Consider the following 26,103-nt stretch of genomic DNA (forward strand, 5'->3'; position numbering starts at 1 on the left):
AGAAATCGAATCATTAGTGCATATAAAAAAAATTGTTTACATCTTTTAGATTTAAATAACGAAAAAGCAATTGCTTCAATAACAAACTAATTTATTTTACCTAAATTTTTCATTTTGCTCAAAATTATTTGAATGTAATTGACATAATAATCAAAATCAACACTAGATAAAATGGAACATAGGAGTGGGCAACGGTCGGTTTGGTTCGGTTTTAGTCTACAACGGTTCGGTTTTTCGGTTTTCGGTTTTGAATATCTCTAGTCCAAAACCAAACCATTTTATTACGGTTCGGTTCGGTTTTTTTGTAATACGGTTCGGTTTTTACGGACGGTTATATACGGTTGGCTAAAATTTGTTGAGAGATAAAATTATATGTCACTTTATGTCTTCAAAATCTAAATCATAGTATTTTTCAAATATTTAATTTGAATATATATATATATATATATATATATATATATATATATATATATAACCTGTGTTGTGTATAAACATGTCATACGAATATAATAACTGTATATAACTAATTAACCATGTAAACACGGAAAATGCATGAATCCAACGGAATATTCAGTAATAAGAATGATAACAAGGTGTCAACCAGCTCGAATGGAACACACATAATCTTACGAAATATTAAAGAAATATATACAGAAAAAAAGAGAACGTCGACTGATGAATGGTGAGAAATAAGAGAAAACGATCGGATTGAAAAATTGAGAGTTAATGATACTAAGTTCCTAAATCTTAATAGGCCCATTATATATAAAAAGACTTATATTTAACAATAATATGACCCATTATACATAAAAACCTTATATTTAACAAAAATATGGCCGGTTCGGTTTTTCGGTTTTTTTGGGGCTTAAAACCGAAAACCGAACCGAAAAACCGAACTTTATATATTTTAAAACCATTTGCGACCGAAAAACCGATAAAACCGAACCATTTAAACCGAATTATTCGGTTCGGTCGATTTTTTCGGTTTTTCGAGTTTTATGCCCACCCCTAATGGAACATGAACTAAAGTGGCCAGTTTCTTGAAGCTCATTATAACCTACAGATTAATTAATCCAATTTCACAGTAAAATTATATTTTTTAATCATTTTTTCCGTATATTTTGTAAATTTACAGATTGTGTTTAGATGAGGTGGATTGGATTTGAATATATAACAAGATTTCAAATCAAATTAATTATTTTATGTCGATCTGGTCCATAAAAATAATATTTTTGACATAAAAAAATAATATTTTTCATAGGTAGGATGATAGGAGTTTCGTCTCACAAAATTAACACATGAGACTGTTTCATATGAATTTTTGTTTTATTCAAAAAATATGTTTTTGAAACTTTATTTTTATGAATTTTTTTAAATAGATAAAATCGATTAATTTTAAATTTAGAAAGACTTGGACATGTAAATATAATATTGTAGTAATAATCATGTCTGGTTTGAGATAACACAGGGGTTGTAGAGTTCCATAGGGGTATGGTAAGCAAAATTCCATTCCCTTTTCTTTTTTACACATATAGAACTTAAATGGATGGTTTGTCGGAACGACAGTGGCTGAGATATATTTCATACTTAGAACATAAGGTGTTATCCATAACTCTGATAAACCGGTGATACGGAAAAAAAATTGAATTAATACGTATACTGTAATTTTTAGGGCAATTTTCTTTTTGTGCTAGTATTATGAAATAGTTATTTATTTTTTTATACCAAATAGTTATGTATCGATGTGTAAAATGACATTGAAATCGGAACGGCGAATTAAGCTGCTTTTCCCGCGAACCATGCTTATAGCAGCTATTCTTCTCATGTATAATGATGTATTGTATGAACTTCTGAAATTTTTGAAAGCAATCAATCCAATTTAGAATTGGATTTGGACTAGGGATAGAAAAAGGTTCGTTAGGTTTTCACATCTAATGATTTTGATCTAAAATGAAGCAGATCATCTCATTGGTGTGTGCAACATATCAAAATTGTTTATATATATAATGGCTTCAATTTTCCTATCAAACCAATGTTATGGACTATCTTTCTTCGGACTAGACATGAATTTTATAGTAAGCAAATGAGTAGACAAGATATATCCACATTTGCTGAACATGAGGTTTCTCAAAAACTAGAACGAAGAACTACATATAAACATCAAATATCCAATATTATTCATATGTGTGTTTGGTTGAGTGGATAAAGGATAGATAATAGTCAAATATTATCGTTAAAATTTTAAGATGTTTTAATAATCATTTTGACACGGTTTAAGATCCAATTTTATTAATCAAATAGTTATCCATAAAATTGGATCTTAAACCGGGTCAAAATGATTATTAAAACAACTTAAAATTTTAACGATAAATATTTGACTATTAATCTATCCTTATTTAATCCACTCAACCAAACACACCTATGTACAACTTACCATGATTCTTAAATAGAATACACAGGCTGTGTTCGTGCTCTTTGCCCATCTCTCACTACTCACTTGCGTGTACTTATTTGATGTGAATCGATTGGAAAATTTATTATTGAATAAACAAAGTATATTTTTAAATGAATCTAAAAATAAAATATGTTTCTTTTCTTTTTTGTCTAATTTTCTAAGAACAAAATTCACTCTATTTAGTGATTTAAACCGATGATTTTTAAATTTTAAATAAAACTATTAAAATATGGAAAAAGTAATGTAGAATGTTGACTGAATGACAGCGCAGTTTAAATGAAAAAGGCGAGCTTTGCGACTAGAGACAACGAACCGCGGTGTTCTATAATCCGACAGCTCACATTTTATCATCACGTGGAGTGCACGTGATGAAGTCCATTTTCCCATCCACTACTAGTCTCGAGTCCCATTAAATTATGACGATACTAAAAACTATTATTATACAAAAACTATCAACGATACACGACTCAATATTCCCTAAATGAAAATAAAAAAATCGAATATCAGTACAAACATTTTTTTAAATCATCCGTGGTTTATTATTTTTAAGGAAAACACAATCGTCGGGAAGAACCCGCAATGATTTAGCAGAGATTTTATCAGTTGTACAAACAAAAGACATGCACAAACAACTTCGACCAATGAGTATACTGTAAATCAAGAATTATATCAAGAACTGAGTAGTACCTAAAGAATACATGCAAGTATAACCAGTCGTCCCATGTAGCCCAACGAATCAGCAAACAGAAAATAAGCTTATCAATCGTTCAAAAACACTAAAGAGATCAGCTCCCTTATGCACCAATTCTTACTCTCGACGAGTAATGTAATTTAGAAGACGAATCTTACGCTGAATTACTCGTAACGTTCTATATCAACTAGAAGCTGAAATGGTGGGCCGTCGAGACTTTTTGGAGTCATGAAGGATATCTACAATAAAGCATTCCAAAGTGCCTCTTCCCCTTCGCCACATTGTTCGTGTACAAATTTAATGTTCTCTACAGATTTGCAGATTCCACTACAGCTCCAGTCGAACGAGGCAATGCATACATTACCTGCTTGTGCCTTCCATTCACAGTCTACGAATTTGAAATGAAATTTACTCAAATAACTCCGAGTAAATGATGTGTTTAATGTCATGAACTTTGGAAGAGCCATACCTGGCGGAGTACCACAGCACATATTACGATCGTCAATGTGCTCAACTTCAAGACCGATAAACCAAGAACCGAGTGACACATCCTCATTAGCATACTTATGCAAAATAGGCCTAAAAATTAAAATACGAACGTTCAATGTTTAGCACACACATGATATCATAATTAAGCTTTTAAATATGAAGGATGTATTTGAAATAAAACTCAAAAATTGTAAATGGGTTTTGATGTAAAAAAGGGAACAGTTTCCCCGCGTTTTACCATGTTTAAACAAATATAATTCACACTGAACTGAAAAAAAAAAAAAAAAACTCAATTCCAGGTTATAAAAACACGCAATCCTTACTGATTGATTGAGATGTATGTAGCCAAATCCTTGGATATTGCATATATCTGTCCAGTTGCATGCCGGAAATATTTATTCCCTTCTTCTCCAAATTTCCAGTGCTCCGGTTCATGATATTTAACATTCCTGGAAAACACAATTATTATAAAAAAACAATCCCTGAAGAAACAAACTCACATGACACAACAAAGTGATTCAGTGATATTTTGAGCCCTACTTTTGAGCAAGAACTGGTCCAGATTTCATACAGCCGATGTAAACTCTCGGTTTAGATCGATGGCGGGCTAGATTTGCAGCCAGTGTACCTTTATTAGCAAAACACTTGGTAAATAAAAATCGTTGAAGAAAAAAATTCAACAGTTCAAAAAATGAAGGAATAGAAATGATTGGAATCACGCACCCAAATTGACGTGGACATCATCATCAACTTTAACATAAAAATCAGCATCCCACATTGAGACCGCAGTGGTGAAGAAAGTTTTTGTTTTAGCAGACAGTTCATGATATCCCTCGACATGTTCCTGATATATCACATGGTCAAGATTCAATTCTTCGAGTTAAGGATTATTTAGGAGGGACAAAAGTGTAGTGCAGCATTGTTATTTACCAGCCTAAGAAAGTCATTATGTTGAGCTTCTTCTGAGTCAAGAGCCCTATCTAATATGCTGTTAGACGTTGCACTGCATCAATCGTGAAAAATATATAAATTGAGCTTATTCCAGGATAATGAAACATAGAGTACATGTTGCATGCAATTTCATCAAATCAGCAAAAATTTACATCTCAATTATTATATGCAACCAATATACCTGTGACCAATCATAAACCTCACAACAATCCCCTTCTCTAGCTCCAATTTTTGAAGCTGTTCCCCTGATCAAAACGTAAACACCGTCACCCACGTTTCCATACAAAAAAATATTGTACATGGGTTGATAAAGAGAACAACTCTGGCCTCACCTTGAGGCATCCAGGTCTCTCGGACCGAATCACGCCTCTTCCTACTACTGAAAGCAGTATTGATACCAATCACCATGAATGCCTTCTTCCTAAGTGGCTGTTTATCAGAACTGATGGGTAACTTGTCATTTTTTCCCTTATTATGAACACTCCGAGAGGCGGACAGCTCCATCTGAAGCATCGAAATCGACTTGTCCAATGACCTGAAATGGTATTTCTATGTAATTTCACCATCCTTTACAATTTAAACTTATACTTACCAAGCACACACGCATGATTAGAAAACAAAAATATAAACGCACTGAATAGCTTGGTGGGTCCTGTACACCTCGTTCATAACATCCTTGTCTTGATCTTCTGTTTTCTGAAAAAAAAAGACAATTAAAACATAATATAACAATCAAACTAAACCAAGAAACAACTAAAGCAATCAAATTTGAATCTAAGCTTGAAATATTTAAAAAAAAAACCATATCCACAACAATCTCAAAGACAAAAACTCTCAGAAAAATTATAACAAAAGATCTTAAACCCAAATTCACGAGCGCAGAAATAGAAAAATTAAATCTTTCAGGCTTAACAACAGAATACCTTCTTTTTGGTGGTACGGTCTTCAGACACGACCTGCAGCTCATGGTCATGCCGGTGCTGAGTTATTAGCTGATTATTGGATTCCAAAGGTACCCACAATCTGCAAAACCCAGATCGAAAACATAATCACCACAAATCAAGATTCCCAAAGTGAAAAAAAAATATAGATTGCAAGAAATCAAAAATCTTGAACTAAACATACTTGTTGGTGAATAACATCCCAAAGAAGAAGAAAACAATGGAAAAAATGGGAATCCATTTCGCAGAAACCTTCCCGGTGCTCTTACCCTTCATTGATTCTCTCTTCCTTTTCTTTCCACAACAATCCACAGTTGGGTAAAAAAAAAAGGGAACGTACAAATATAAAGACAAAAACCCAAGATTCCCAGCTACAAGTATGTGTCGAATCGTGGGTATTGATAGAAAAAGACGTGAATTAGGAGGCGCCCGCGCCGGAGCTGGATTTTGGAAAATGCCGTGGCGAACTAATGGAAACAAAACTCGAACAAAATCTTAAATAACAAATGCTATTTTAGAAGACGCGGAGACGGAGTGTTGGACTTCTGACATCAAATGAGGTGTGTAAGAATGTTGACAAAATTGTTTTCGGGTCAGTGGCATTAAATTTCGGGTAATTTGTCAATATTTTAAGTTAAATTACCATAATATTTTATAATTACATTTGCCAATTTCGGATGTTATATGTGGTAAGAGTAGGTCTAATGTGAGACCGTCTCACGGATCACAATCTGTGAGACGGGTCAACCCTACTCATATTCACAATAAAAAATAATACTCTTAGCATAAAAAGTAATATTTTTTCATGGATTATCCAAATAAAGATCCGTATCACAAAATACGATCCGTGAGACCGTCTCATACAAGTTTTTGCCATGTGGTAATTAATAATAACTAGTAGTTATATAAGGTAAGCGTGTAGTTGTTCGCTATTATGTCCTAAACCTTAATGAAAGTGTAGTTTTAACTATAAACTCCATTTACATTATTGTTTCAAAATATATATATAAATATATATATATATATATATATATATATATATATATAATGTTGTTATACTGCTTGTCAATTATACTCACTTATGTGTTGATCAATGAAACGATATTCATCTATTGGATATGATGAAACATATCAAAATAGTATATATAATATGTGAGCGTCAACTCATTTTTGGACACAGATATTGACATGATTGATGAATAACATAACAATACTATGTATATACACATATATATATAATCACGATTAATAGAATGTTAAAGTTTAAACTGATTCATTGTCTTGTATGTTTAGTTCAATTAATCTCATTAATTTTCATTGAAAGATATTAATTATGTAATTTTATTTTATTTTAATAATTTGTAATGTTTTAATCGCTGGGTTCACATTTAAATATTGAGTCGTTGGTTAATTGAATATATGTGCATACGTTACTGAAATGTGAATTCATCCTTATAACATAACTAAATCGATCATTTAATATATCTAATAGTGAACATAATAGTGCTAATAATATTAATTCGTAGAGACTATAATTATTTTTATAATTTTATTAATGTAAATATGAACTTATAATTTTACATAATGAGTGTATTAAATAGTACTCACGATAACAATATTTTTGTTATTATTTTACATATTTACCGGTTGACAAAAAACGAGGCTAGTTCGTTGATTTCAACTATTATTATTATATCGATGAACTCTAAGTATTGGACTAAAATAAGGAGGAATTAATTGATCATTGATTGAACTAACTAGATCTTGTTTCAAGGATTTTTTTTAATATTAATTTTAGGTGTATTGGTGTCTCTCTTATCCAACTTTTTAAGTATAGAAAACTGAAGAAAAATACATTTCTCATCGGAAAACACGAAATTTAAATAAACGCCGGTAAGATTTTATTTTATTTTATTTTATCAGTAACTACTCTATATATAAAAATAGATATATGTGCTGTCAATTGGGTGTTTAATTATATTTTAATTTAAAATTTTGAAAGCTGTTTAGGTTAAAACAAGGCAAATTGGTGGGCGACTTTGTGTACATCCCATTATTGGAGTCACGAGAAGTTATGAATTTATCATATAATATAATACTTACTTTGCAAAATCAGAACGAGGTGTACGTGTTTATTTGTTGCACACACGATATATGTTTTGAAAATCAATCATATTGTTAAGGGGACAGGATAGAATATTGTCTAAAAAAATCATAATAAGCTACATATGTAAAATATATCCAACAATTCATAATATTATTAAGGGAGCACATTTTTTTTTAAAAAAAAGGATATACCTGAAAGATAAAAAGAATTAAGATCTATCAAGTCACCAAGTTCAAAAAAAATTGCTACGAGGATTATTACTCATGTGAGACCGTTTCATGAATCTTATTCTGTGAGATATGTCAACCCTATCGATATTTACAGTAAAAAGTAACTCTATTAGCATAAAAAGCAATATTTTTTCATGGATAACTCAAATAAGATATATGTCTCACCAATACGACCTGTGAGACCGGCTCACACAAATTTTTGTCATAAATAATATACCCTCGATACTAACTAATTTGATTTCTTGGTATGACCAATTTATAAATGACTACTATTTTTATGTCAATAAACAAATTAAGATTCAAATAACAATAGCGTCATCCCTAGCTCCCATAAATAAATTACATCATTTATTTTTAAAAGCACATTATCAACATAATAATTTTACAACTTATAACCAAATAAGTACAAATATTTTCACTACAAATTGTTCGTAATTTAAATATTAACTTAACTCCAATAAAAACTATTCATGAAAAACTGAATGAACAAGTACGCAACATGTAATAATCTGACACTTAAAAAAATATTGGGTCGGAAAGATTGAGGAGCAGTTCGGAGCTGCCGGTCGGTTCAGAGCTTTCGATCCCATTCAACCATCAAAGCACTAACGCGTCCTCTGTCCAATGAGCATCAACACGGAGGAGTTCTGAACTTCCAAATCATGAGATGTCAAGATGCCGATGACACGTACAGTTCAAACCTTCCAAACTCTGCTTATAAATAGGGCACTCGGGATTCACTTTGGGGATAGTACTTCAATTATGAAGCATGATTCGAGTCGAGACTAATTATACCGTTGTTGGGTTTGTCATGATATTATGCGAACCCTTGAGATAGACATGCAGTTTAGTAAGGTCACTCAGCCCTTTCTCGTGGACGATCAAGCACTAGCTAGCATCAGATCCGACGGACAACATACATACTATGGAGACACATGACATTGTAGGTCCACGTTTGTTTGAGGTATGTGACGCTCCTACAGGTATGAACACGTCGAGCCTATGATCATGTCGACCCTATATCCTTGTTTAATGCAGGCGTTTAGGGGGGGGAAACAATCATTATTGAAATCTCCTAGTTAGGAGTATTAGATATCATATGTGTAGGACTCTGTCAAACCCCAAAGAGGATAGTTGTAGAAAAATAGAAGGTAGCAGTTTGGGATGGTTTCGTGGTGAATTAAGGGGAACGATAAACAAACTAATCCTAATTAAGATTGATAGAATAAAATACAAGATTCCAGCTAGCATTACCAATAATATATGCATGTAAGTTGGGCATTTTCAACTGGAGAAAATAGCTTCCAAAGTGCCCGTGTTATTCTCTTTATCTTGAGTAATTTAAGCTTGTATTATCCTTCGTGGCTACGTATAAGATGCATGCTAATTATCTTCCCTTTCTGAGATCATATTTATATGTTTTTGCTGCCAAAAAAATCACTTCATTCTTAATGACGCATACTTACTTTGGAATTGTATCATGGATTATTTATTAATATTGTAAAGTATCTGTCACGCCCGAGCCCGGACCCGCACCTGCGTGACTGCACAATGGGCTCCTATAGTAACTATTTCGTATTCGTCCTCGCTTTACGAAAATGATTAACCCAAGTTGCTATAGAAGTCCATTGTAAGCTATTATAAACTCATTTTAAATCTTTGATTTTTTCGATGTGGGACAAGGGTACCACAGTATCTGTCCTTAAATTGATATGCTAGCTAATTTGTATAATTAATTGTCCGGCCACTTGTTGGCTTGTGTTGATACACGGCTGCCAATTCGTCGTGCATCCCATCTTGTGAACCATCTAACCTGCATCTCGATCATTCCCTCGAGTTAATTGGACGATCGATCGATCTAGCTACGCCGTTTTTCACTTGTTCGAGTTTATACTTACTATGATCTACCAAATCAACTGTCCACCTTTGTTATTTGCTGATATATATAAGCATGTGGAAATTCGATGGATCGACACCAAAATCATGTCCAGATTCTCACTTGTTTATTACCAGAACCCTCGCATGCAGGTCTAATTTCAGTTCCTTGGTTACATGAATAGAGACTCATGAAATTAAAATAATAAAACAGAGTGATCTTATAATTGCATTATGTAATTAAAATCTGGTGTCAATGTCACAAGAATACAATAAACATTACGCGTTGAAAGGGTCTGTATTGGACCGTGTTAGTTGGAAGACTGGAATGTTGCTAAAACCACCAGCAACGTGCATTATTTGCATTTAGTTCGCTTTGTTCTTCATTTCTTTGACTCAATGATTATGCAATTTTTAAATTAAGTAATCTTATTCAAGGAAAAAGAAAATCTTTTAAAGGCAAAGAAGGCATGAATTTCTGGCAAAGGACAAAAAGCATGAGATCCGGTTAGATGGTGGAGAAAGGGACTCCCAAGATTTTTTTATGATAATAACAATTATTATCATTTCTCTCCGCGGTCCACCCGGAAAAGAAGGAAGAAAATGGCAACAATGGGGTAAATCGTCGTGGAATTCATGCAAAGAAAATAAGTTTTTTTTATTTTTATTTTTTTTTGGGTGTGGGGTGATTTTGAATACATTAATTAGTAAAAATAAATAAATATTTCCTTCGTTTATTTTATTCCTAAAAACATTATAAAGTGAGAGAAAGAGCACCGATCATAAAATCCATTGCTGTCGAGGGAAACTAACTGAATCAGACAAAAGCTTCAGAGAGTGCAAAAGAAAAGCCAAATCCAGGGATCTGATGTTGTCCAAAAACATCATTCCTCTTTTACTGTAATAAAATCAGTCATTTACACTAAATACCCATAAAGAATGACACACCCTAAACAAAAGAATTCAAAAGACACCTCTGAATTCTCGAGATTTTGACCTTTGTGGAAAGAAATTTCCATTCTCTCATCTTTTCTTTTTTACTGCTCTGTCTGTTAATTTTCTTGCTTGGTTTGATATGTGTTTCCTGCTTTGTTGTAGTCATGTCATCTTTGCTCTTTTACTGTCATGCTATCTTTTTTAGCGGCCATTACATTCTCATGCTTCATTCTATGATGAAAACCATGAAAGCACTTTCAAGGATTTTCCACCAACTGGTTTTATTTAATTTAAATAAAAAATTAAACAAAGTAGGATAGATAAATATGTTATTTGATTCATATTAATTAAACATAAAAAAAAATCATATTTATGGTGCCTTGTTACCATTTTAAAGCAAGAATCCACAAGAGGGGTAGATGTAAAACAAAGAAAAATATAATATAATTAAACTAAAATGAAGAGAGTTGGATGAAACAAAGTTACTAATTTTTTAACTACTTGTATTTTCCCTTTTTTACCCTTCAAGTTCTTGAATTTATAACCCTCTTAAATTCTCTTACCTATGACTGCAGAAATCTAAGAGCTTCTTCCGGCCTTCAACAATTTCATCAAAAAAATCATCGAGCTGTCCAATTATATTCTCTGTTCCGGCCTTTAAATTACCAAAACACCCCTTTAAACTGTCCACTCTCTCCCTTATTCCGACTTCTGATTCCCATTCCATGATCCCTTGCGAGCATTTCCTCTCCACCTCTGCTCTGAGCTCATCCATGGCCACTTTTGATCTCCTGAATTCATGCAACAGAATCCCGGGCCGGTCCGATATCTGATTGATTTCGGAAGCTACCCTCTGTTGTAGCCTGGCTGTTGAGATCATGAAAGATGATCCGAAGAGAAGGCGGCCTTCATATCCATTTCCTAGCGAATTCGACTCGGGCCAGCAGTAAACTAATCCGTAGAGCAGAATCATCAGAAGCAGGGAACTGACATTTCTCATTGCATAAAGAACTCCCCTGAACCCATTGAATCCATTCAGCTTTGATTCTACGGTAATTATCTCATCAAATTTCAATGATTCTGGTTCGATTCTCGTCTCCATTAATGACCTGTTTGCTTCCTCCATCCCCACGGCCTCTCTCCTGCATCCTGATAAAGCCCGAATAACCTGTTTTTAAAAAAATAATAATGATGATGAATATATATAAAGGTCGAGATCCCAATCCAAAAATGAATAAACAAGATTTTTATTGTTTTTTACAAAAACCCAATTTGAATCTTGATGGCTATGTATGCATCACCTGTCGAAAAAGCTGGGGGCTTAAATGTCGATGGCTATCGAGTGAAGAAGTGATATTAAGACCGGCAGAATAGTAATTCTCCATGCCTGAAATCCCAGTTTTAAGCACATGACAGACCTCCCAAAGCTTGGAACTTTCATCCATGTACTCATCGAGCCATTTCTCACCAACAGGCAAGTGAAGCTTCTGAACCAGAAGAGTCAACTGCGTGTGGAATGATCGTAAGAGGGACAGAACCCTCTGCAGGAACTGAATGGACATGAAGTTGTTAGACAGAAACAGGCGTTCGAGATCATCGATCCCACGAGTCAAGAAATTGTAGAAGCCATTAACAGAGTTAGCGGAATAAGTATCCATTACAAAGAAGGTGGGATAGAAAAAGGGATACGAATAGGGATATTTAAATGGTAGGATAGGGGGGCAAAACCGCAAAAGCAGAGGAATGATACAAATGGGATGGAAACGAGGGAATATCAATCTTAGAAGCTCATGTTTCGAAGGTTGAAAAAGATTGTTGGAAGCAATGATGAGTGTTTCCTATCCAGGGGATAGGATGATTGATAATCTGCCATTTTCACTGTATATCGGGAGGAAAGTTAGAAAGAAAAGAACAAAAATTTTAATCCCTCACTTGAAGAATCAGACTGAAAGAAGCCAGTTTTGAGGGACAACAAAGGGTTTTTGAGTTCCCATAGAATTTTATTTTTTATAACGTAAATCTAATTAAGATTAAATATAAACTATTTCGTCAATTTGGTACATTAATTGCTAAAAATAATAGAATTCCCGAGTCCCTATTCGACTCATTGAGAAAATCAACCAATCACTTGATTTTTTTTAAAAAAAAAATCAATTCGATGGGCTAATCTGATTGACTGAGCTTTATTTATAAAAACAATATTGGGTTAAATTTTTTTTTTTTAAAAAAAAAATGGCTGTCTTTGATAATAATGTGTTAGAATGATGATGTAAGAATGAGTTCATTGGGGTGTGATAAAAGTTTGACCAGATTGAGTGGAATTGGGCACCTAAAACTAAGTTACAACTTCTCAAAAACTTGAACCTTATCGCGTTAATTTGTGCAATCTTTTGATTTTAGTGCCACTCATCTTCTTCTTTCCTCCTTTTCTTCCTCGAGCAACTGATTTTGTTCCTTTACTCCCCCCCTCCAGTCCATTGATATTTGGTGTGCTTTGCTTGCTCCTATGCTCATATTAGTACCATCTCCCAAGTATAAAAAAAGAAAATACCATTTCCCAATCTTGTTTCGATTCTAGATAGTGGGATTCTTGTGTTTTGTAAGTTGAAAATGTTGCATATAATTTCTTGGTCACACTACGTATGATTCTTGTCCAAAGCCACATGATACTTGAGGAAGACAATTATATTTAGTGGCCCCTATCAATCATATTGTAGGGTCATATTCCCTCATTTCTTAATGTATTTTTAAAATCTTTTTATGTTGATTAAAGATATAGTGTCTCGACTATTATTTTTCCATTACTTTGTTAAAGTCACCCTTCTTTCTTTTTCTTTTAAAAATTTACTATTATTATTATTAAGTATCTGTACTTTTTTTTGTTTGTCATCACTATGAAGTTTGAAAGTTTTACCTAATCGTGAAATCAATAGCTCGGAATAATAATATTCGATTACAAGTTAATCATAATAACATCAAGATGATGTTATGGCGCATTAGGTGTCTTTTTTTTACTAATTTTTCTTTCTCGATTTGGTATTATTTTATACTTAGTTTATTCGAGGAAATCATAATATATATCTTGTTGATATTATATGGACAAAAGTTCACACGTAAAATCAGAAATTCTTGATAATACTCAACTTCATTCTGAAATATAGAAGCCATAATAGGGTTTTTCCAACACAAGTACGTAAAATCTATCTACGATTAATTTATTTATGGAATCGATCGTTTGTACTCGACTTAGTATAAATCAACATTAAACTTTTATTAGAAATGTATCATGCATGAATGTGCCCAACACATTAATACACTATTAATATTTATGTAATAAAAACGTACACTAATATCATAATTATTGTTAATAAATTTACGAGGGTCCTCGTGGGTTTTCGTAGAAAGAAACACTTGGGGAATGATGTCTTGTCTTTGGTCTTGTAAGATCTCATTGGAAAGTGAATCGAAACTTTGGTGAAGCCGTAGATCTGGGCGCCCCCCTTTTCCTTTGTTAGCCATATCGCCTGCACCTAATTATAGGATGAGATCTTCCATAATCCTCTCCCTTCTATAGTTTAATTTATCTTCTCAAGAATCTTAAAAATATTCAACACCCAAAATTTAAATTAAATGTATTCCAATTATTCGAGGAATCTATAGATGAGAATAAGTTATTTTTACCTTGGAAAAGCATCAACGTGAATATAGGCAAAAATTTGTGTGAGACGGTCTCACGGGTCGTATTTTGTGAGACAGATCTCTTATTTGGATCATCTATGAATAAATATTATTTTTTTGTGAATATTGATAGGGTTGACTCGTTTCACATATAAAGATTCGTGAGACTGTTTCATAAGAGACTTACTCCATGATATAAATATGAAGTCATGATTTAGCTAACTCTAAAATCTGAATATAATGTCGATGGTTGATCTTCACACCAAGATTTCAAGTTTGAAACGAGGTTTCGAGTTTAAAATTCAATTGAAGTGTCGAGATTCTTTGGTAGAGTAATCTTTTGGACAAGTTTAACTAGCATGATAATTAGGAAAACACGTAGCTGCAAACTAATTAAGCACTTTTATTTGAAATATTTAATATGGTGCACATATGTAATTAAATGAAATAATTGCGTAGGTGGGTCAAATGACGCTAGCCGCAAGCTACCGAAGCTAATCAATGAAAACTAAACATTTTAATCTTTGTATTCAATTTTTTTTATAGTTTAAATTAAATAAATTACATCCTAATTAATTAAGGTTTAAATTGGGACAAGTTTAAACATGGATTTTCAATTTATAATAGTTTAAGTAATCACAATTCACCTCTGGTCAAAAAGATTGATTCGAATATTATCCATATTTGTACATTATTATATACTTTAATGTTTTATATTGAATACTACAAGTCTTTTTTTTGCATAGAATCTTTTTTTCACTGCAAGAAAAATTAAGAATCTACGCAAATTCATCTTATCCAAGAATAATTCCATCAATTATTGTCCGAAAGCATTAAGTTTTAGTCTTTTCTTTTCACCGACAAAAAGAAAATCAATATGACCATCAGAATTAATTGATTTTATTAAGTATTAGTAACTTATTATTATGTTCAACATTTGCATCAATTTTGGTCAAATTAATATTTTATATTTAACAATTTTTTTTTGGAAAAATTTTAATTTATCAATTTTGAAGAAAATAGTAATTAATTTATATGCCCCCATCATTTTCCATCCAATGGGGATGCCATGCTCTGTAATGAATTCATTCTACAAGAATGTATGTTTCATTTTCCTTCTTAATGAAACCTCGATGGATCCAACTGTATGGTCCATATCCCCACCCGATTATGAAAATGATTAATTAATTGCGAATTTATGTAAATAAATAAACAAAATTATATATGTACTTAGCTGAATCCTATATATTCCCTTAATATCATATTATATTGATATTTACACGTCATATTTTGTTATATTAATATTCGATTTTTCAAATATATATTGAAGAAAATTCCATTCCGAGTAACATTTATTGTGAAGAAACAAAGATATATATATATATATATATATATATATATATATATATATATATATATATATATATATATATAATATTAAGATTAAGTGTTTATTTATTTTCCGTAAAAAAAAAATTTCCCCAATAAATTTAATAATATTTGTTTGTGGTATTAGTCGTCAATTGAGATACTTTGTGAGGGACCACTGACATTATAAATTTATGCTGTACGAAATAAATAAATAATGAAGATAAGGATTAAAAGCTATAATATGTTATAATAATAATTAGATATATGGTAGCTCCAACGCGTGAGATTAATGGGTCACGCACAACAGTTAAACAATATTTGGGAGCTTACAAAAGGTAATAATTATATACTAAACAAAATTAAAATGACATGTAAAAATACATATGAGAGTATTAGCTTCGTGTGTGTACGTGTATATTTGATATTGAAAGGGGTTGTTGATCATGAACGGACAGGAAATAAGTTATGATGTGTGTATCAGAAGTTAGTGTCGTGCTCTGATTTTGTCAACACGAACGCACAACATGCAATGAAAGTTAATTATAAACTGACAAATATAATTTTAATAAATAAAAGACATGTTTAAATTATCTAGAAGTATAAATATTTGTACAACACCTCATGACAAAAATTCACTAGGAAATATGTAAATTGTTTATACGAAACAATACTAGTTAAAATAAAAAAACCAAATTTCTTGACACTCCAAAGAATTCAAGTGCATCAAATAAATCAAACTAAACATTAGATGCATAAACCGAAGTTGCAAAAAAAAACAATAGAAGAACACTCTTCAACCAACACTCTGCGTCAGTGTTGCTCTTCACGTATCTTCAACAAAAATCAACAACACGGCATAATCGTGAATCAGTCACTCAAATTCTTCAACATGAAAATGATTTTCTACTCAAAACGTTAGGTATGTTCAGAGAAAAACTACAGCCGCTGCGTAAAAATCCCTTACGATTCTTCTCTCAATATTTCGTATATACAGATCTTCATATCTTGACATAATTATTTTTCCATAAAACAAATCCTACAAACATAGAAACAAAATTTAATTAGAAATAAAACTCTATTCAAATCAAGATATTATATCTTATGGATAAATACAAAAAAACAAATCATGTATGATAAATACTAAGATTAAATTATCTAAGAATAAGTCTTATTATTCGATGAAGTCAAATTAGTCTAGAAATGTAAAACTCTTATTTTTTGATTTAGATAAAATACAAAGATTGATTAGAAATAAAATATTTCTTTCAAATATGTTGTCCACCTATTGCTTGTCGGTGGATACCTAATGGGTAGTGGCGGAGCCATGAATTCGATTATACTTAGGCTAAAATTTTAAACTCTAAAATCTTTTAATATTTTAAATTGATCTACCCCGACTAATATCAAATTTATCCAAAATTATAAAAAAAATTACATATAAATTTTTTAATTTTTTTTTGGAACACTCATGCTAAAGCCATGGCGAAAAAGGTTGTGTCTCCGCCCTTGCTAATGGGCATTGCGAGATATTCGTATGATGTGGAACGTCAAAGGCAAAACTTTTGTGAGATGATCTCATGTGTTGTATTTGTGAGACAGATCTCTTATTTGAGTCATCAATGAAAAATATTACTTTTTATGCTAAGAGTATTACTTTTTATTGTGAATATTGGTAGGATTGACTCGTCTCACAGATTAAAATCCATGATACGGTCTCACATGAGACCCACTCAACATCAAATCAGTTATCTTCTCACACACTGTTGTATTAAATACTTCGGCAATGTTCGCCAGAATATCTTCTCACATGTAAAATGAAAAGTGAATGTGACAAGATTTTCTCGGATATCGAAATATTTAATGTAATAATATGTTAGAGGATGATCGATTTGACGTTTAACAAAATATTCATGTAAACATTCTACGCGCACTCATAGATGTCACCATATGAACATATCAAACTAAAGAGGGTCCAAACTTGAGAAGAAAATATAACATCTTTATCATTTCTACTTACATTCTGGTCAAAATATAAACAAGGACAATCACATCATAAATTATCAAAACAAGAATAATATGATAATATATAATATTTATGTTATTGAATATTTGTTTTTTAACAATATTTTTAAAACCGAACTGATCTATTTTAAGAGAACGGTTTAATCGATCTAATTGATTTAGTCGGACGATCGGATCGAAATAATGTTATATTATATAAATTAATGAATAATATATTTTAAATTTTAAAACCGAAAAGATGTATGTAATTTAAAAAAATCATACATTTATCAAATTTTAAAAATTAAATAACAATATACATATATTCAAAATATCAATTATAATTATATATTTTTCAAAAACAAAAAAAAATAGAATAATAAACTATTATATAACTGAAATTATATTTATCATGAAGTTCAAATTCAAAATAATAATTCAAAACAATCATGTGTATATAATAAAATATTAAATTGAAGTTATAAAAAATAAGAAAATAATTTTTTCAAATAAAAAAATTTCAAAACTGGTTGAACAGGTTTACCGTTTCATAATGTTGGAACCGGATTTGAATGTTTGACCTCTAAAATGCATTTTGAATATGTTTCGGATCAGACTTGTGATCAGTTTACGACCGTAACAACCGATTCGATCATGTTTTGAAAACAATGCTTGGAAAGCTGACAATTTTAGTCGATAAAAACTTTCCTATCTGAATATTTATTATATAGTTCATTAATATTTGTCATTTAAAATATTATTATTCCAAGAATATAATAAAAAATAAAGTATACTAGTAATGAATGCTACATTATACTGTGTGTTTCAAGAATGGTCAAATTCAGCCAATTCATTTCTCATAGCTGGAGGCATTGTCCAATTAGGACAGGCAGCTGTGACAAATAATTACACCTTTTTTCTTTACTCTTTTTGAATCGGTAAGGTTTCATAAAAAAAATTCATATAATATGTTTATTAAAAAAAATTGTAGATAATATTTAATTTCTCCATCTTTAATTTGTGTCAGTCAATCCCATGTATGTGTGTATATATATATAATTCAGATTTTATTCGATAATTTTATAAATAAAAAAAATTAAAGCTTTTCTGTGTTCCAGTTATCATAAAGCCATGACCCAACCTACCAAGTTGCATGAGAGACTTTTTAAGGAAAGACTGATGGCAAGAAAAAAGTTAATTAAATTTCCAAGCATAAAAACTTAAAAATATTCAGGAAATTTTTTCCCCTTTGGACAGATAATAATGTATTTATTTATAGATATTGTTTATTTTAATGTTTAGCAAAGGTCCCAATCAGAGGATTCCTTTTCCCACCAAGGATTTTGCTCCATTTCCACCTCTAAAAGAATGCATAGGAAATTAGCCAAAAACCTTTGTCAAGTCATTTATGGTAATCGAGTACTACTAAAGTGGTTGTAGGCTTCAATATGTGTACAATTGATTTAATTTTATAGAGTGTGTCATTTTTCTATTGGCTTTTGAAATTTTTCATAAAAAAGGATATATAACTAAGCAAGAGAAATAATTTAGGTAAATATGAATTGGATCTTCTATATTAATTTGGGAAAGGAAGACTCCCAAAGTCGAGATAATTTAATTTAGTCCGATTCTTGTTATAATTTAATATAATTTTTTTGGCTATATCAATAACATATATGGTATCAAATTAATTAAATCGTGTGTGATTCTTTCGATTTTGTGTAAAGAAATAATTTCGGCAACTAAGAACATATGCCTCTCTTGAAAGAGAAAGATTCAATCCAAATTAACTACAGCTTGAAATAATTTGTCTCCAGTAAATTTGGACGTTGCATCAGTGGTATAATCGATCATTTTTAACACGAAAAAATAGATATAATTTTTCATAATTTTAAAATAAAATCGTAAAAATATAATACTAACACAAGTGTGCACGAATAGTTTTGTTTTGTTTTGTTTTTTTTCTTTTTTTACTGATAGCCATTGAATTGATCACACCAAGATAATAGACTAATTTCGGTTTTCCAAGTAATCAATATTGGTAAAAAACTTGTGTAAGACGATCTCACGGGTCGTATTTAATGAGACGGATCTCTTATTTTGGTCATCCATTAAAAAATATTACTTTTTATGCTAAGAATAGTACTTTTTATCGTGAATATCGGTAAGACTGACTCGTCTCACAGATAAAAAATCGTGAGACTGTCTCACAAAAAACCTACTCATCAATGTTTTTCCCCTTAAAGATGCCTTAAGGCTTAAGTTCGATTTAAATGTTGGATTGGGTACGATTTCATTTCATACTAAGCACAAAATTCAAGGTCCACCAATTCATCAATAATAATTTGATGTACAAATTAGTCAAAAAATTGGTAGCCAATTAACAATATATGTATGTTTAATTTGTAGGTTAAACACATACAATGCAAGTGAAAGGTATTAATAAATATTCTTAATTATTATGATGATAATTTTATGATATATGATTATTTATATATATAGATATTATTCGATTATTTACTTATTTATTGATTATTGTGGTCCAATAAACAATAAAGTTTCATTTACAGCCGAAATTGTAACAAATTGTTTGGACCTACGTAATAATATTAATAATAATAAAAAAATTTGTGGTTGATGGAGAAGAGTTACTTATGTGGATTTCGTAGTCAAGTACTGCATGGACCAGTTCATAGTTTATTAATAAAGTAGAACCCTTTCAATAATAAATAATGTGTGGAAATTTTGATCGATAACTTTGGTCGATTTTTTAAATTATAACTTTACTCAAATTTCAGTTCATCTTTACGGCAGGGCAAATCTTGGTCATTCATACTATAATGAAAGTAATACCCACATGAATATGATGAAATAAACCTTCAGTTGGGTTGAGCTCCAGCTAGCCCAGTACTTTTTTTTACTAGTTATAATTTTAATGTTAAAAAAAATAAAAATAAAACGATCTTATGAATCACACTTCATTCATGTCTAAAATCGACAACTCTTAAATTATGTAGAATATTTAGTTGTGATCATTTGAGTTGTGATAATGTTGACTTATGAGTTATGATGTATATGAATTTTCGAGCTTGTATTTTTGCCTTAAGAACTATATTGTTGCGATTTTTGGGGAAAATAATCAGTTGATTGAGATTTTGAGAATGAAAATCTTTAGTTAGAATAATTATGAGATTTATAAATAATTTTTGTTGGAAAATTTTGAGTGACCTGAAATTTTCTAGTTACTTAACTCAAGGAATGAAGAAAAGAAACACTATCAAGTTATTTTTAAATCAAAGAGCTGATATGAACAAGTAAAAGAACATACATCATCAATATAAGGGCGACTTAAATATTGATTTCAACCAAAATAAAAGATCAAACTGAATTAATTTGAAAAACCGGTTTGTTATATTTGGGAGTTCGGTTTTGTTATTTTTAAATATTGATTAGTTCAATTCGATTTCAGTTTTTATCATAAAACTAACCGAATAAATCGAATTTTATATATAAAAAACTAATGTTATTAAAATTTATAATAAAGTTTATTAAGATATAAATAGTTATACATTTCTAATAAAGTTTTATTGGACAATACAACTAGATTTACAAATATATATTTTTATAAATTAAAATTAAATCTATTTAATTCAATTTTTATATTACGTTTTGTAATTAAAGCTTGATTTTTTAAAAAATTTCTAAAAGTCCGGTTAATTCGGTATCGAACGAAATAACCGATTTTCTCAGTTTAGTTTTTTGTAGTAATGTTCGATCGGCTCGGTTCATGAAAAAAGAGTATGGTTAACTCGACTATTAGTGTCACTCCTATTATGTATAACAGATGGCAGAGCCTACTCCATATATTTCTGAATCACGTCTCCGTTCCTGATTACAGTCTATCTCAAGTATAATAAAGGTTTTAAAATTGTCATTATATATACAATGTATTGTAAATTTCCCTAAATTTGTGGGAGTGGAGTCCATTGCAGCTTTTACTTAATAGCAGTTTTTTCATTTATATCTAAATAATTAATTTAAATATCATAATTTATACTAATATATCAAAAAAATGGTCTTCGTAATGAGTTTTAATTTAATAACCAAGTTCGACAATAATAGATAACCCCATAATTTTTTAATTTTTGGAAGAAATAAATTTAGCCGAGTGGCGAACATTCTTCATGTAGTTTTGGGTTTAATTGTGTTAATCTGATGGGTTTACGGGAATCGGTAGAGAATGGTCAAGTGATAGATAATTGGGCCAAGGCCTTGATGGGCCCGAGGTTGAAACATAAGTCATTAATGGGCCAAAATGCCAGCGGGTCAATGAAAAAGAATAAATAACTTACTGGCCCAGTAGAGAACAGAACTTCACACGCCCAGTGGGACTCGAACCCACAATCGCCTGATTAGAAGTCAGACGCCTTATCCATTAGGCCATGGGCGCTTGCTTTACAACGTTTTGATGATTTTAATATCTATATTATAAAACAATATTTAATGTTTTACTTTTCTCACCTTTTTCTTTTTGTTTTCTTTGTTGACTTATTTACAATATTGTAACCTTCGTCGAAATTATCATTCCATATTCTCACATTTTGTGATGGGGTTAATCAATACCGACGTTGTCCAATAATCACATAATCGTCAAATAATAAGTCCATCACAATATAAATCATAATAAGTTTATTTCATAAATACCATAAAATAGAATCATTTTTACATCTTAAATTCTTAAAATGATAAAAATATGCGGGAGCATTGACAAATTTAAATGAAACTAAAATGGAAATAACTAAATTAAACTCCTTGAGGCATCCATAAAAATTTATGTAGCATCTTATAACTTGAAGCATAACGAATATTCATACTTTATAATCTTGTCAACATAACACGAATGATCATAAGCATAAGTATGAGCGTGAAACGCTGAACATGAAGCGCTGAAACGTAACATCATAAGCAATGAAATTCTTCTCATTTACAAGATTTTCCTGACAATCACTCTTCTATATGTTAATCATATGAGGAATGAGGACATGAGATATATGTTAATTCTGTAGTCTAGTAAGTAAGACCATACGACGGTTATAATACTATTATATAAGAAGCATAGTTTGAAAATCTTTTCTCGTATCCAATCAAATTCTAAGAATGCTTGAACATAGAATTTGACCAATCTTGAAGGGAAATTTATCATGAATAAAGAGTCATGCTCAAAAAAAAAATTTCAAAACAGAAAGAAAATTCATCTACGACTTATATATTTAGAACACAAGTCTACTTCAAGAACAAGCATGTTAAGTTATATACAAAAGCCCATTTTGAACAACACTGTGATATCCCGACCTGATGTTAAATGCCGTGTCTACTCAACGTCACATATATCGAATGCCACTTCCAAATATCAAACTCTAATGACTAATCTCGCATCTTGGATGATATTGAAATTGTTTGTATTTTCTTTTGTAATTTTTTTTTCTCAAAAATGTAGTTGCAACTATAAATTCATTAATCATCCTCCTAAATCCATCTCATCTGGATATAGGGCATAAAAATTCTCTAGCTCTGTACAGATACATACTCGAAGTAGGCTACCAATTAATTCTTGATGAATAGTCTTCCATCTGAAATCATTGCATGTATTCTTTCAAGGCTTTCTGTTCCAACCAGCGTATGCGCATGCAACTCTCAACTCCTGTCTTTGCCGCATCCCATCTTCCTCTATCAACCCCTGGCCTAGTAATCCGTCGACGTGGATCTGACATGAACTCAGATTCATGCCAAATATTCCAACTTGAAGATGAAGATGAATTCGAGCTTCAACACAACAATCTTCATTACAATCAAGTGATGGAATTTGACCTCAGCAAGTCTATTGGAGCCTCTGATGCCAATATATGGATTAAGGGTTCGGTTGATGGTTTGATTTGCATGCAGGATCTTGCAAGCAAACCGTATGATCCTCTGTACATATGCAATCCGATTCACACGTGAGTATATTGCTCTTCCCGGGATTGAAACTGTTGTCGAATATCCTCACCTTTCTTAGTATGGATTCGGACAAAGCAAGATTAGTTGCCAATACAAGGTGGTTAGGAAAGTCCATAGGCATTCACACGATCACCAAGCAGGGCCATGTTCGGGTCTTCAAAACTATGAGTGTTTGGTATACACAGTTGGAACAAGGTTATGGAGAAGTATTGAACCAGGCCCATCATTTGGACATTATCTCAGTTCCTTTAGCTTGTTCCTGAATGGAAATCTTCACGGGTTTTTACATGATTATGGCGAGTCTGGCGACATGTTAATTTCTTGGGAATTTTGGATGGTTGCTCGTGTTTAGGCCCTTTCCTCCACCTCCACCACCACTAGGGCCAGTAGCTCTTGGAACCTTGGGAATTTTGGATGATTGCCCGTGTTTTCTCGATAATAGCTCGGAAGATGAGGATATTATTGTTATATGGGTGGTGAAGGAATATGGGGTGGGGGAATCTTGGACTACGCATTTAGTTATTTCTAATTCAGAAGAGTTTGTTGGTTCATATTTTGAAGCACTTTACCCAATCAAAGCTTTTAAAGATGGTGACATATTGCTATCTTGGGATAATAATAACCTATTCTATTTCAGCAGCAAGACCGAAACTTGTCAAAAACTTGAGTTGGTTATTCAGAACGAACCTGGATGGATAGAGGTCATACCTCAGTGCTCGACCTTCTCTCGCTCAAGAGTTTCACTGGTGAAGACGTAATATTGTTTTCTTGAGCGGACGAGTTCACGTGAAGTGCTTTAGTCAATGTAATATTGAAGTGTGGTGCTGCAGACGTGATCTATGATAAGTTGTGAGTCGTTTTCGTAGATTTCTGTAATTTGTAATATTTGTTCATCGCTTGTCTGTTGAAGCTTGTTATACAATGGTAATGCAAGTCAGAGCACATACCCCTCGCACTCTGTTATTCACGGGGCTTCATCCATCTTCTACCAATACCCCCTTAATAATATAAATAAGGGATCGATGATATCGAATTCTATGCTATTATCATCTTTTTACTTGAGATGTGTAACTGGGAATTTTTTTTCTTTTTTGACGATTATGATAGTTATAATTAATTCGACACTCCTAAGTTTCCGCTGTTTAGCGAAGCATTAGGTGCAAAATCTTAAGCGTAGGGTCCGAATTTCCCGATGAGTTATAAAGGGAGAATGTAAAAATATTTCACCGGATTTTGCTGGCACGAAAATTCCAAACGTATAAATCTCTGTCAGATAAACAGTGTGTAGCGAGATAAAAAAACTTAGCATGTTTGTTATAAGATACATAACAATTATTATTCCTTGTGTTAGCTACAAACAATTATGAAAATATTTGTCATGAGCTTCTTTCATGGACTTCCAACACTTGAGGCTTACTTTTCTTGTTATGTCATTGATTGAGCTCATGTACTTTGTGGGCATGTTATGTGTTGTGGGCTTCTTGATCTTTTACTGTTAACACGCGGGCGGCTGCTCGAACGTCACTTTTGGAATGCAACTTCCAACAATCAAACTGGTCGATTATTTCAAAGTCAAAGCACACAATGTATCCTCAAGATTCAACCCTATTAATTCTTTTGAATCACTCAAATCTCACACCTTGAATAAATTGAGATTTTTTGTATCTTTTTTTATTTTAAATTCATCTCCTCTGGATCAACCTCTGAATAAAGACCATACAAATTCCCCAGCTCTATACAAGAGACACAGAACCAACCAATTTATTCTTGATGAATAGTCTTCCATCAGAAATCATTGTCTGTATTCTTTCAAGACTTCCGATTCGAACCATCGTAATCTGCAAACACATCTGCAAGCGATGGCTTGACATCCTCTCTGCTGCCGAGTTTGCCAAATGCCATCTTTCTTTATCGAATCCCGGCCTAATAACCCATCAATTTGAAGAGGAAGATTTATGGAAAGTGATCGAATTTGAGGACGTTTTGGAGCTTCAAAACCACGATCTTCACTATAATCTGGTCAACAAGTTCGATCCCAGATCGTTCATAACCTCGCCTGATGCAAGAATAGTGATTGAAGGTTCCGTTAATGGTTTTCTTTTCTTGCGCGACTTTGGTACGCTGCTCGACTCTCTTTACATATGTAATCCAATCACACGTGAGTATATCGCTCTTCCCCAGCCTAAATTCGTTGTTCAGAATGCTTACAATTCGCATTTCGGATTCGGGTTAAGCTCGATAAGTGGGCAGTACAAGGTTATTTGGAATAATTACCATGAAACAAGGTCCTGTTCCAATCTTCACAGGAATTCTGTCGAGTGTCTGGTTTACACCCTAGGAACAGGGTCGTGGAGAAGCGTTGCGCTAGGCGGTCCAATACA

At 31.9% G+C, this 26,103-nt stretch overlaps 2 protein-coding genes and 1 non-coding gene across 5 annotated transcripts; all 3 read right to left on the reverse strand.

Moving 5' to 3' along the window:
* Window positions 1-2,970: 2,970 nt before the first annotated feature.
* LOC140808617 (beta-1,3-galactosyltransferase 7-like) lies at window positions 2,971-6,094 on the reverse strand. Of its 2 annotated transcripts, none has more exons than XM_073165736.1 (11): window positions 5,797-6,094; window positions 5,510-5,609; window positions 5,221-5,282; window positions 4,919-5,121; window positions 4,768-4,831; window positions 4,566-4,638; window positions 4,359-4,479; window positions 4,176-4,263; window positions 3,959-4,084; window positions 3,616-3,725; window positions 2,971-3,534 (listed from the first exon to the last, which is right to left on the reverse strand). In XM_073165736.1, the coding sequence occupies exons 3-11, from the start codon at window positions 5,253-5,255 to the stop codon at window positions 3,386-3,388; spliced, it is 969 nt and encodes a 322-aa protein (XP_073021837.1). In that variant the 5' UTR covers window positions 5,256-5,282; window positions 5,510-5,609; window positions 5,797-6,094; the 3' UTR covers window positions 2,971-3,385. The 2 variants fall into 2 exon arrangements, with proteins under 2 accessions (XP_073021837.1, XP_073021836.1); XM_073165735.1 differs by having other exon boundaries at window positions 5,712-6,094.
* A 4,487-nt stretch (window positions 6,095-10,581) lies between these two features.
* Window positions 10,582-12,665, reverse strand: LOC140809202 (uncharacterized). 2 transcript variants are annotated; one of them, XM_073166700.1, is made up of 3 exons: window positions 11,977-12,665; window positions 11,239-11,843; window positions 10,582-10,906 (listed from the first exon to the last, which is right to left on the reverse strand). In XM_073166700.1, the coding sequence occupies exons 1-3, from the start codon at window positions 12,331-12,333 to the stop codon at window positions 10,843-10,845; spliced, it is 1,026 nt and encodes a 341-aa protein (XP_073022801.1). In that variant the 5' UTR covers window positions 12,334-12,665; the 3' UTR covers window positions 10,582-10,842. The 2 variants fall into 2 exon arrangements, with proteins under 2 accessions (XP_073022801.1, XP_073022802.1); XM_073166701.1 differs by lacking the exon at window positions 10,582-10,906 and having other exon boundaries at window positions 11,098-11,843; window positions 11,977-12,664.
* Window positions 12,666-22,102: 9,437 nt separating this feature from the next.
* On the reverse strand, window positions 22,103-22,175 carry TRNAR-UCU (transfer RNA arginine (anticodon UCU)). Its single transcript has one exon. It is a non-coding gene; the product is annotated as a tRNA-Arg (tRNA).
* Between the last annotated feature and the right edge of the window lie 3,928 nt (window positions 22,176-26,103).

This window comes from Primulina eburnea, chromosome 13 (assembly GCF_022965805.1).
Source record: "Primulina eburnea isolate SZY01 chromosome 13, ASM2296580v1, whole genome shotgun sequence".
NCBI classification, from domain to species: Eukaryota; Viridiplantae; Streptophyta; class Magnoliopsida; order Lamiales; family Gesneriaceae; genus Primulina; species Primulina eburnea.

Excerpts from the sequence above, each read along its gene's own strand:
- LOC140808617 (XM_073165735.1), bottom strand. The coding sequence starts at position 5,803 with ATGAAGGGTAAGAGCACCGGGAAGGTTTCTGCGAAATGGATTCCCATT. Across the intron at positions 4,085-4,175 it reads GGACCAGTTCTTGCTCAAAA|GAATGTTAAATATCATGAAC; the intron begins GTAGGGCTCAAA and ends TGTGTTTTCCAG. Across the intron at positions 3,535-3,615 it reads GTGCTGTGGTACTCCGCCAG|ACTGTGAATGGAAGGCACAA; the intron begins GTATGGCTCTTC and ends TCAAATTCGTAG.
- LOC140809202 (XM_073166700.1), bottom strand. The coding sequence starts at position 12,333 with ATGGATACTTATTCCGCTAACTCTGTTAATGGCTTCTACAATTTCTTG. Across the intron at positions 11,844-11,976 it reads GCCCCCAGCTTTTTCGACAG|GTTATTCGGGCTTTATCAGG; the intron begins GTGATGCATACA and ends TTTTAAAAACAG. Across the intron at positions 10,907-11,238 it reads TTAGATTTCTGCAGTCATAG|AATGAAGCATGAGAATGTAA; the intron begins GTAAGAGAATTT and ends TTTTCATCATAG.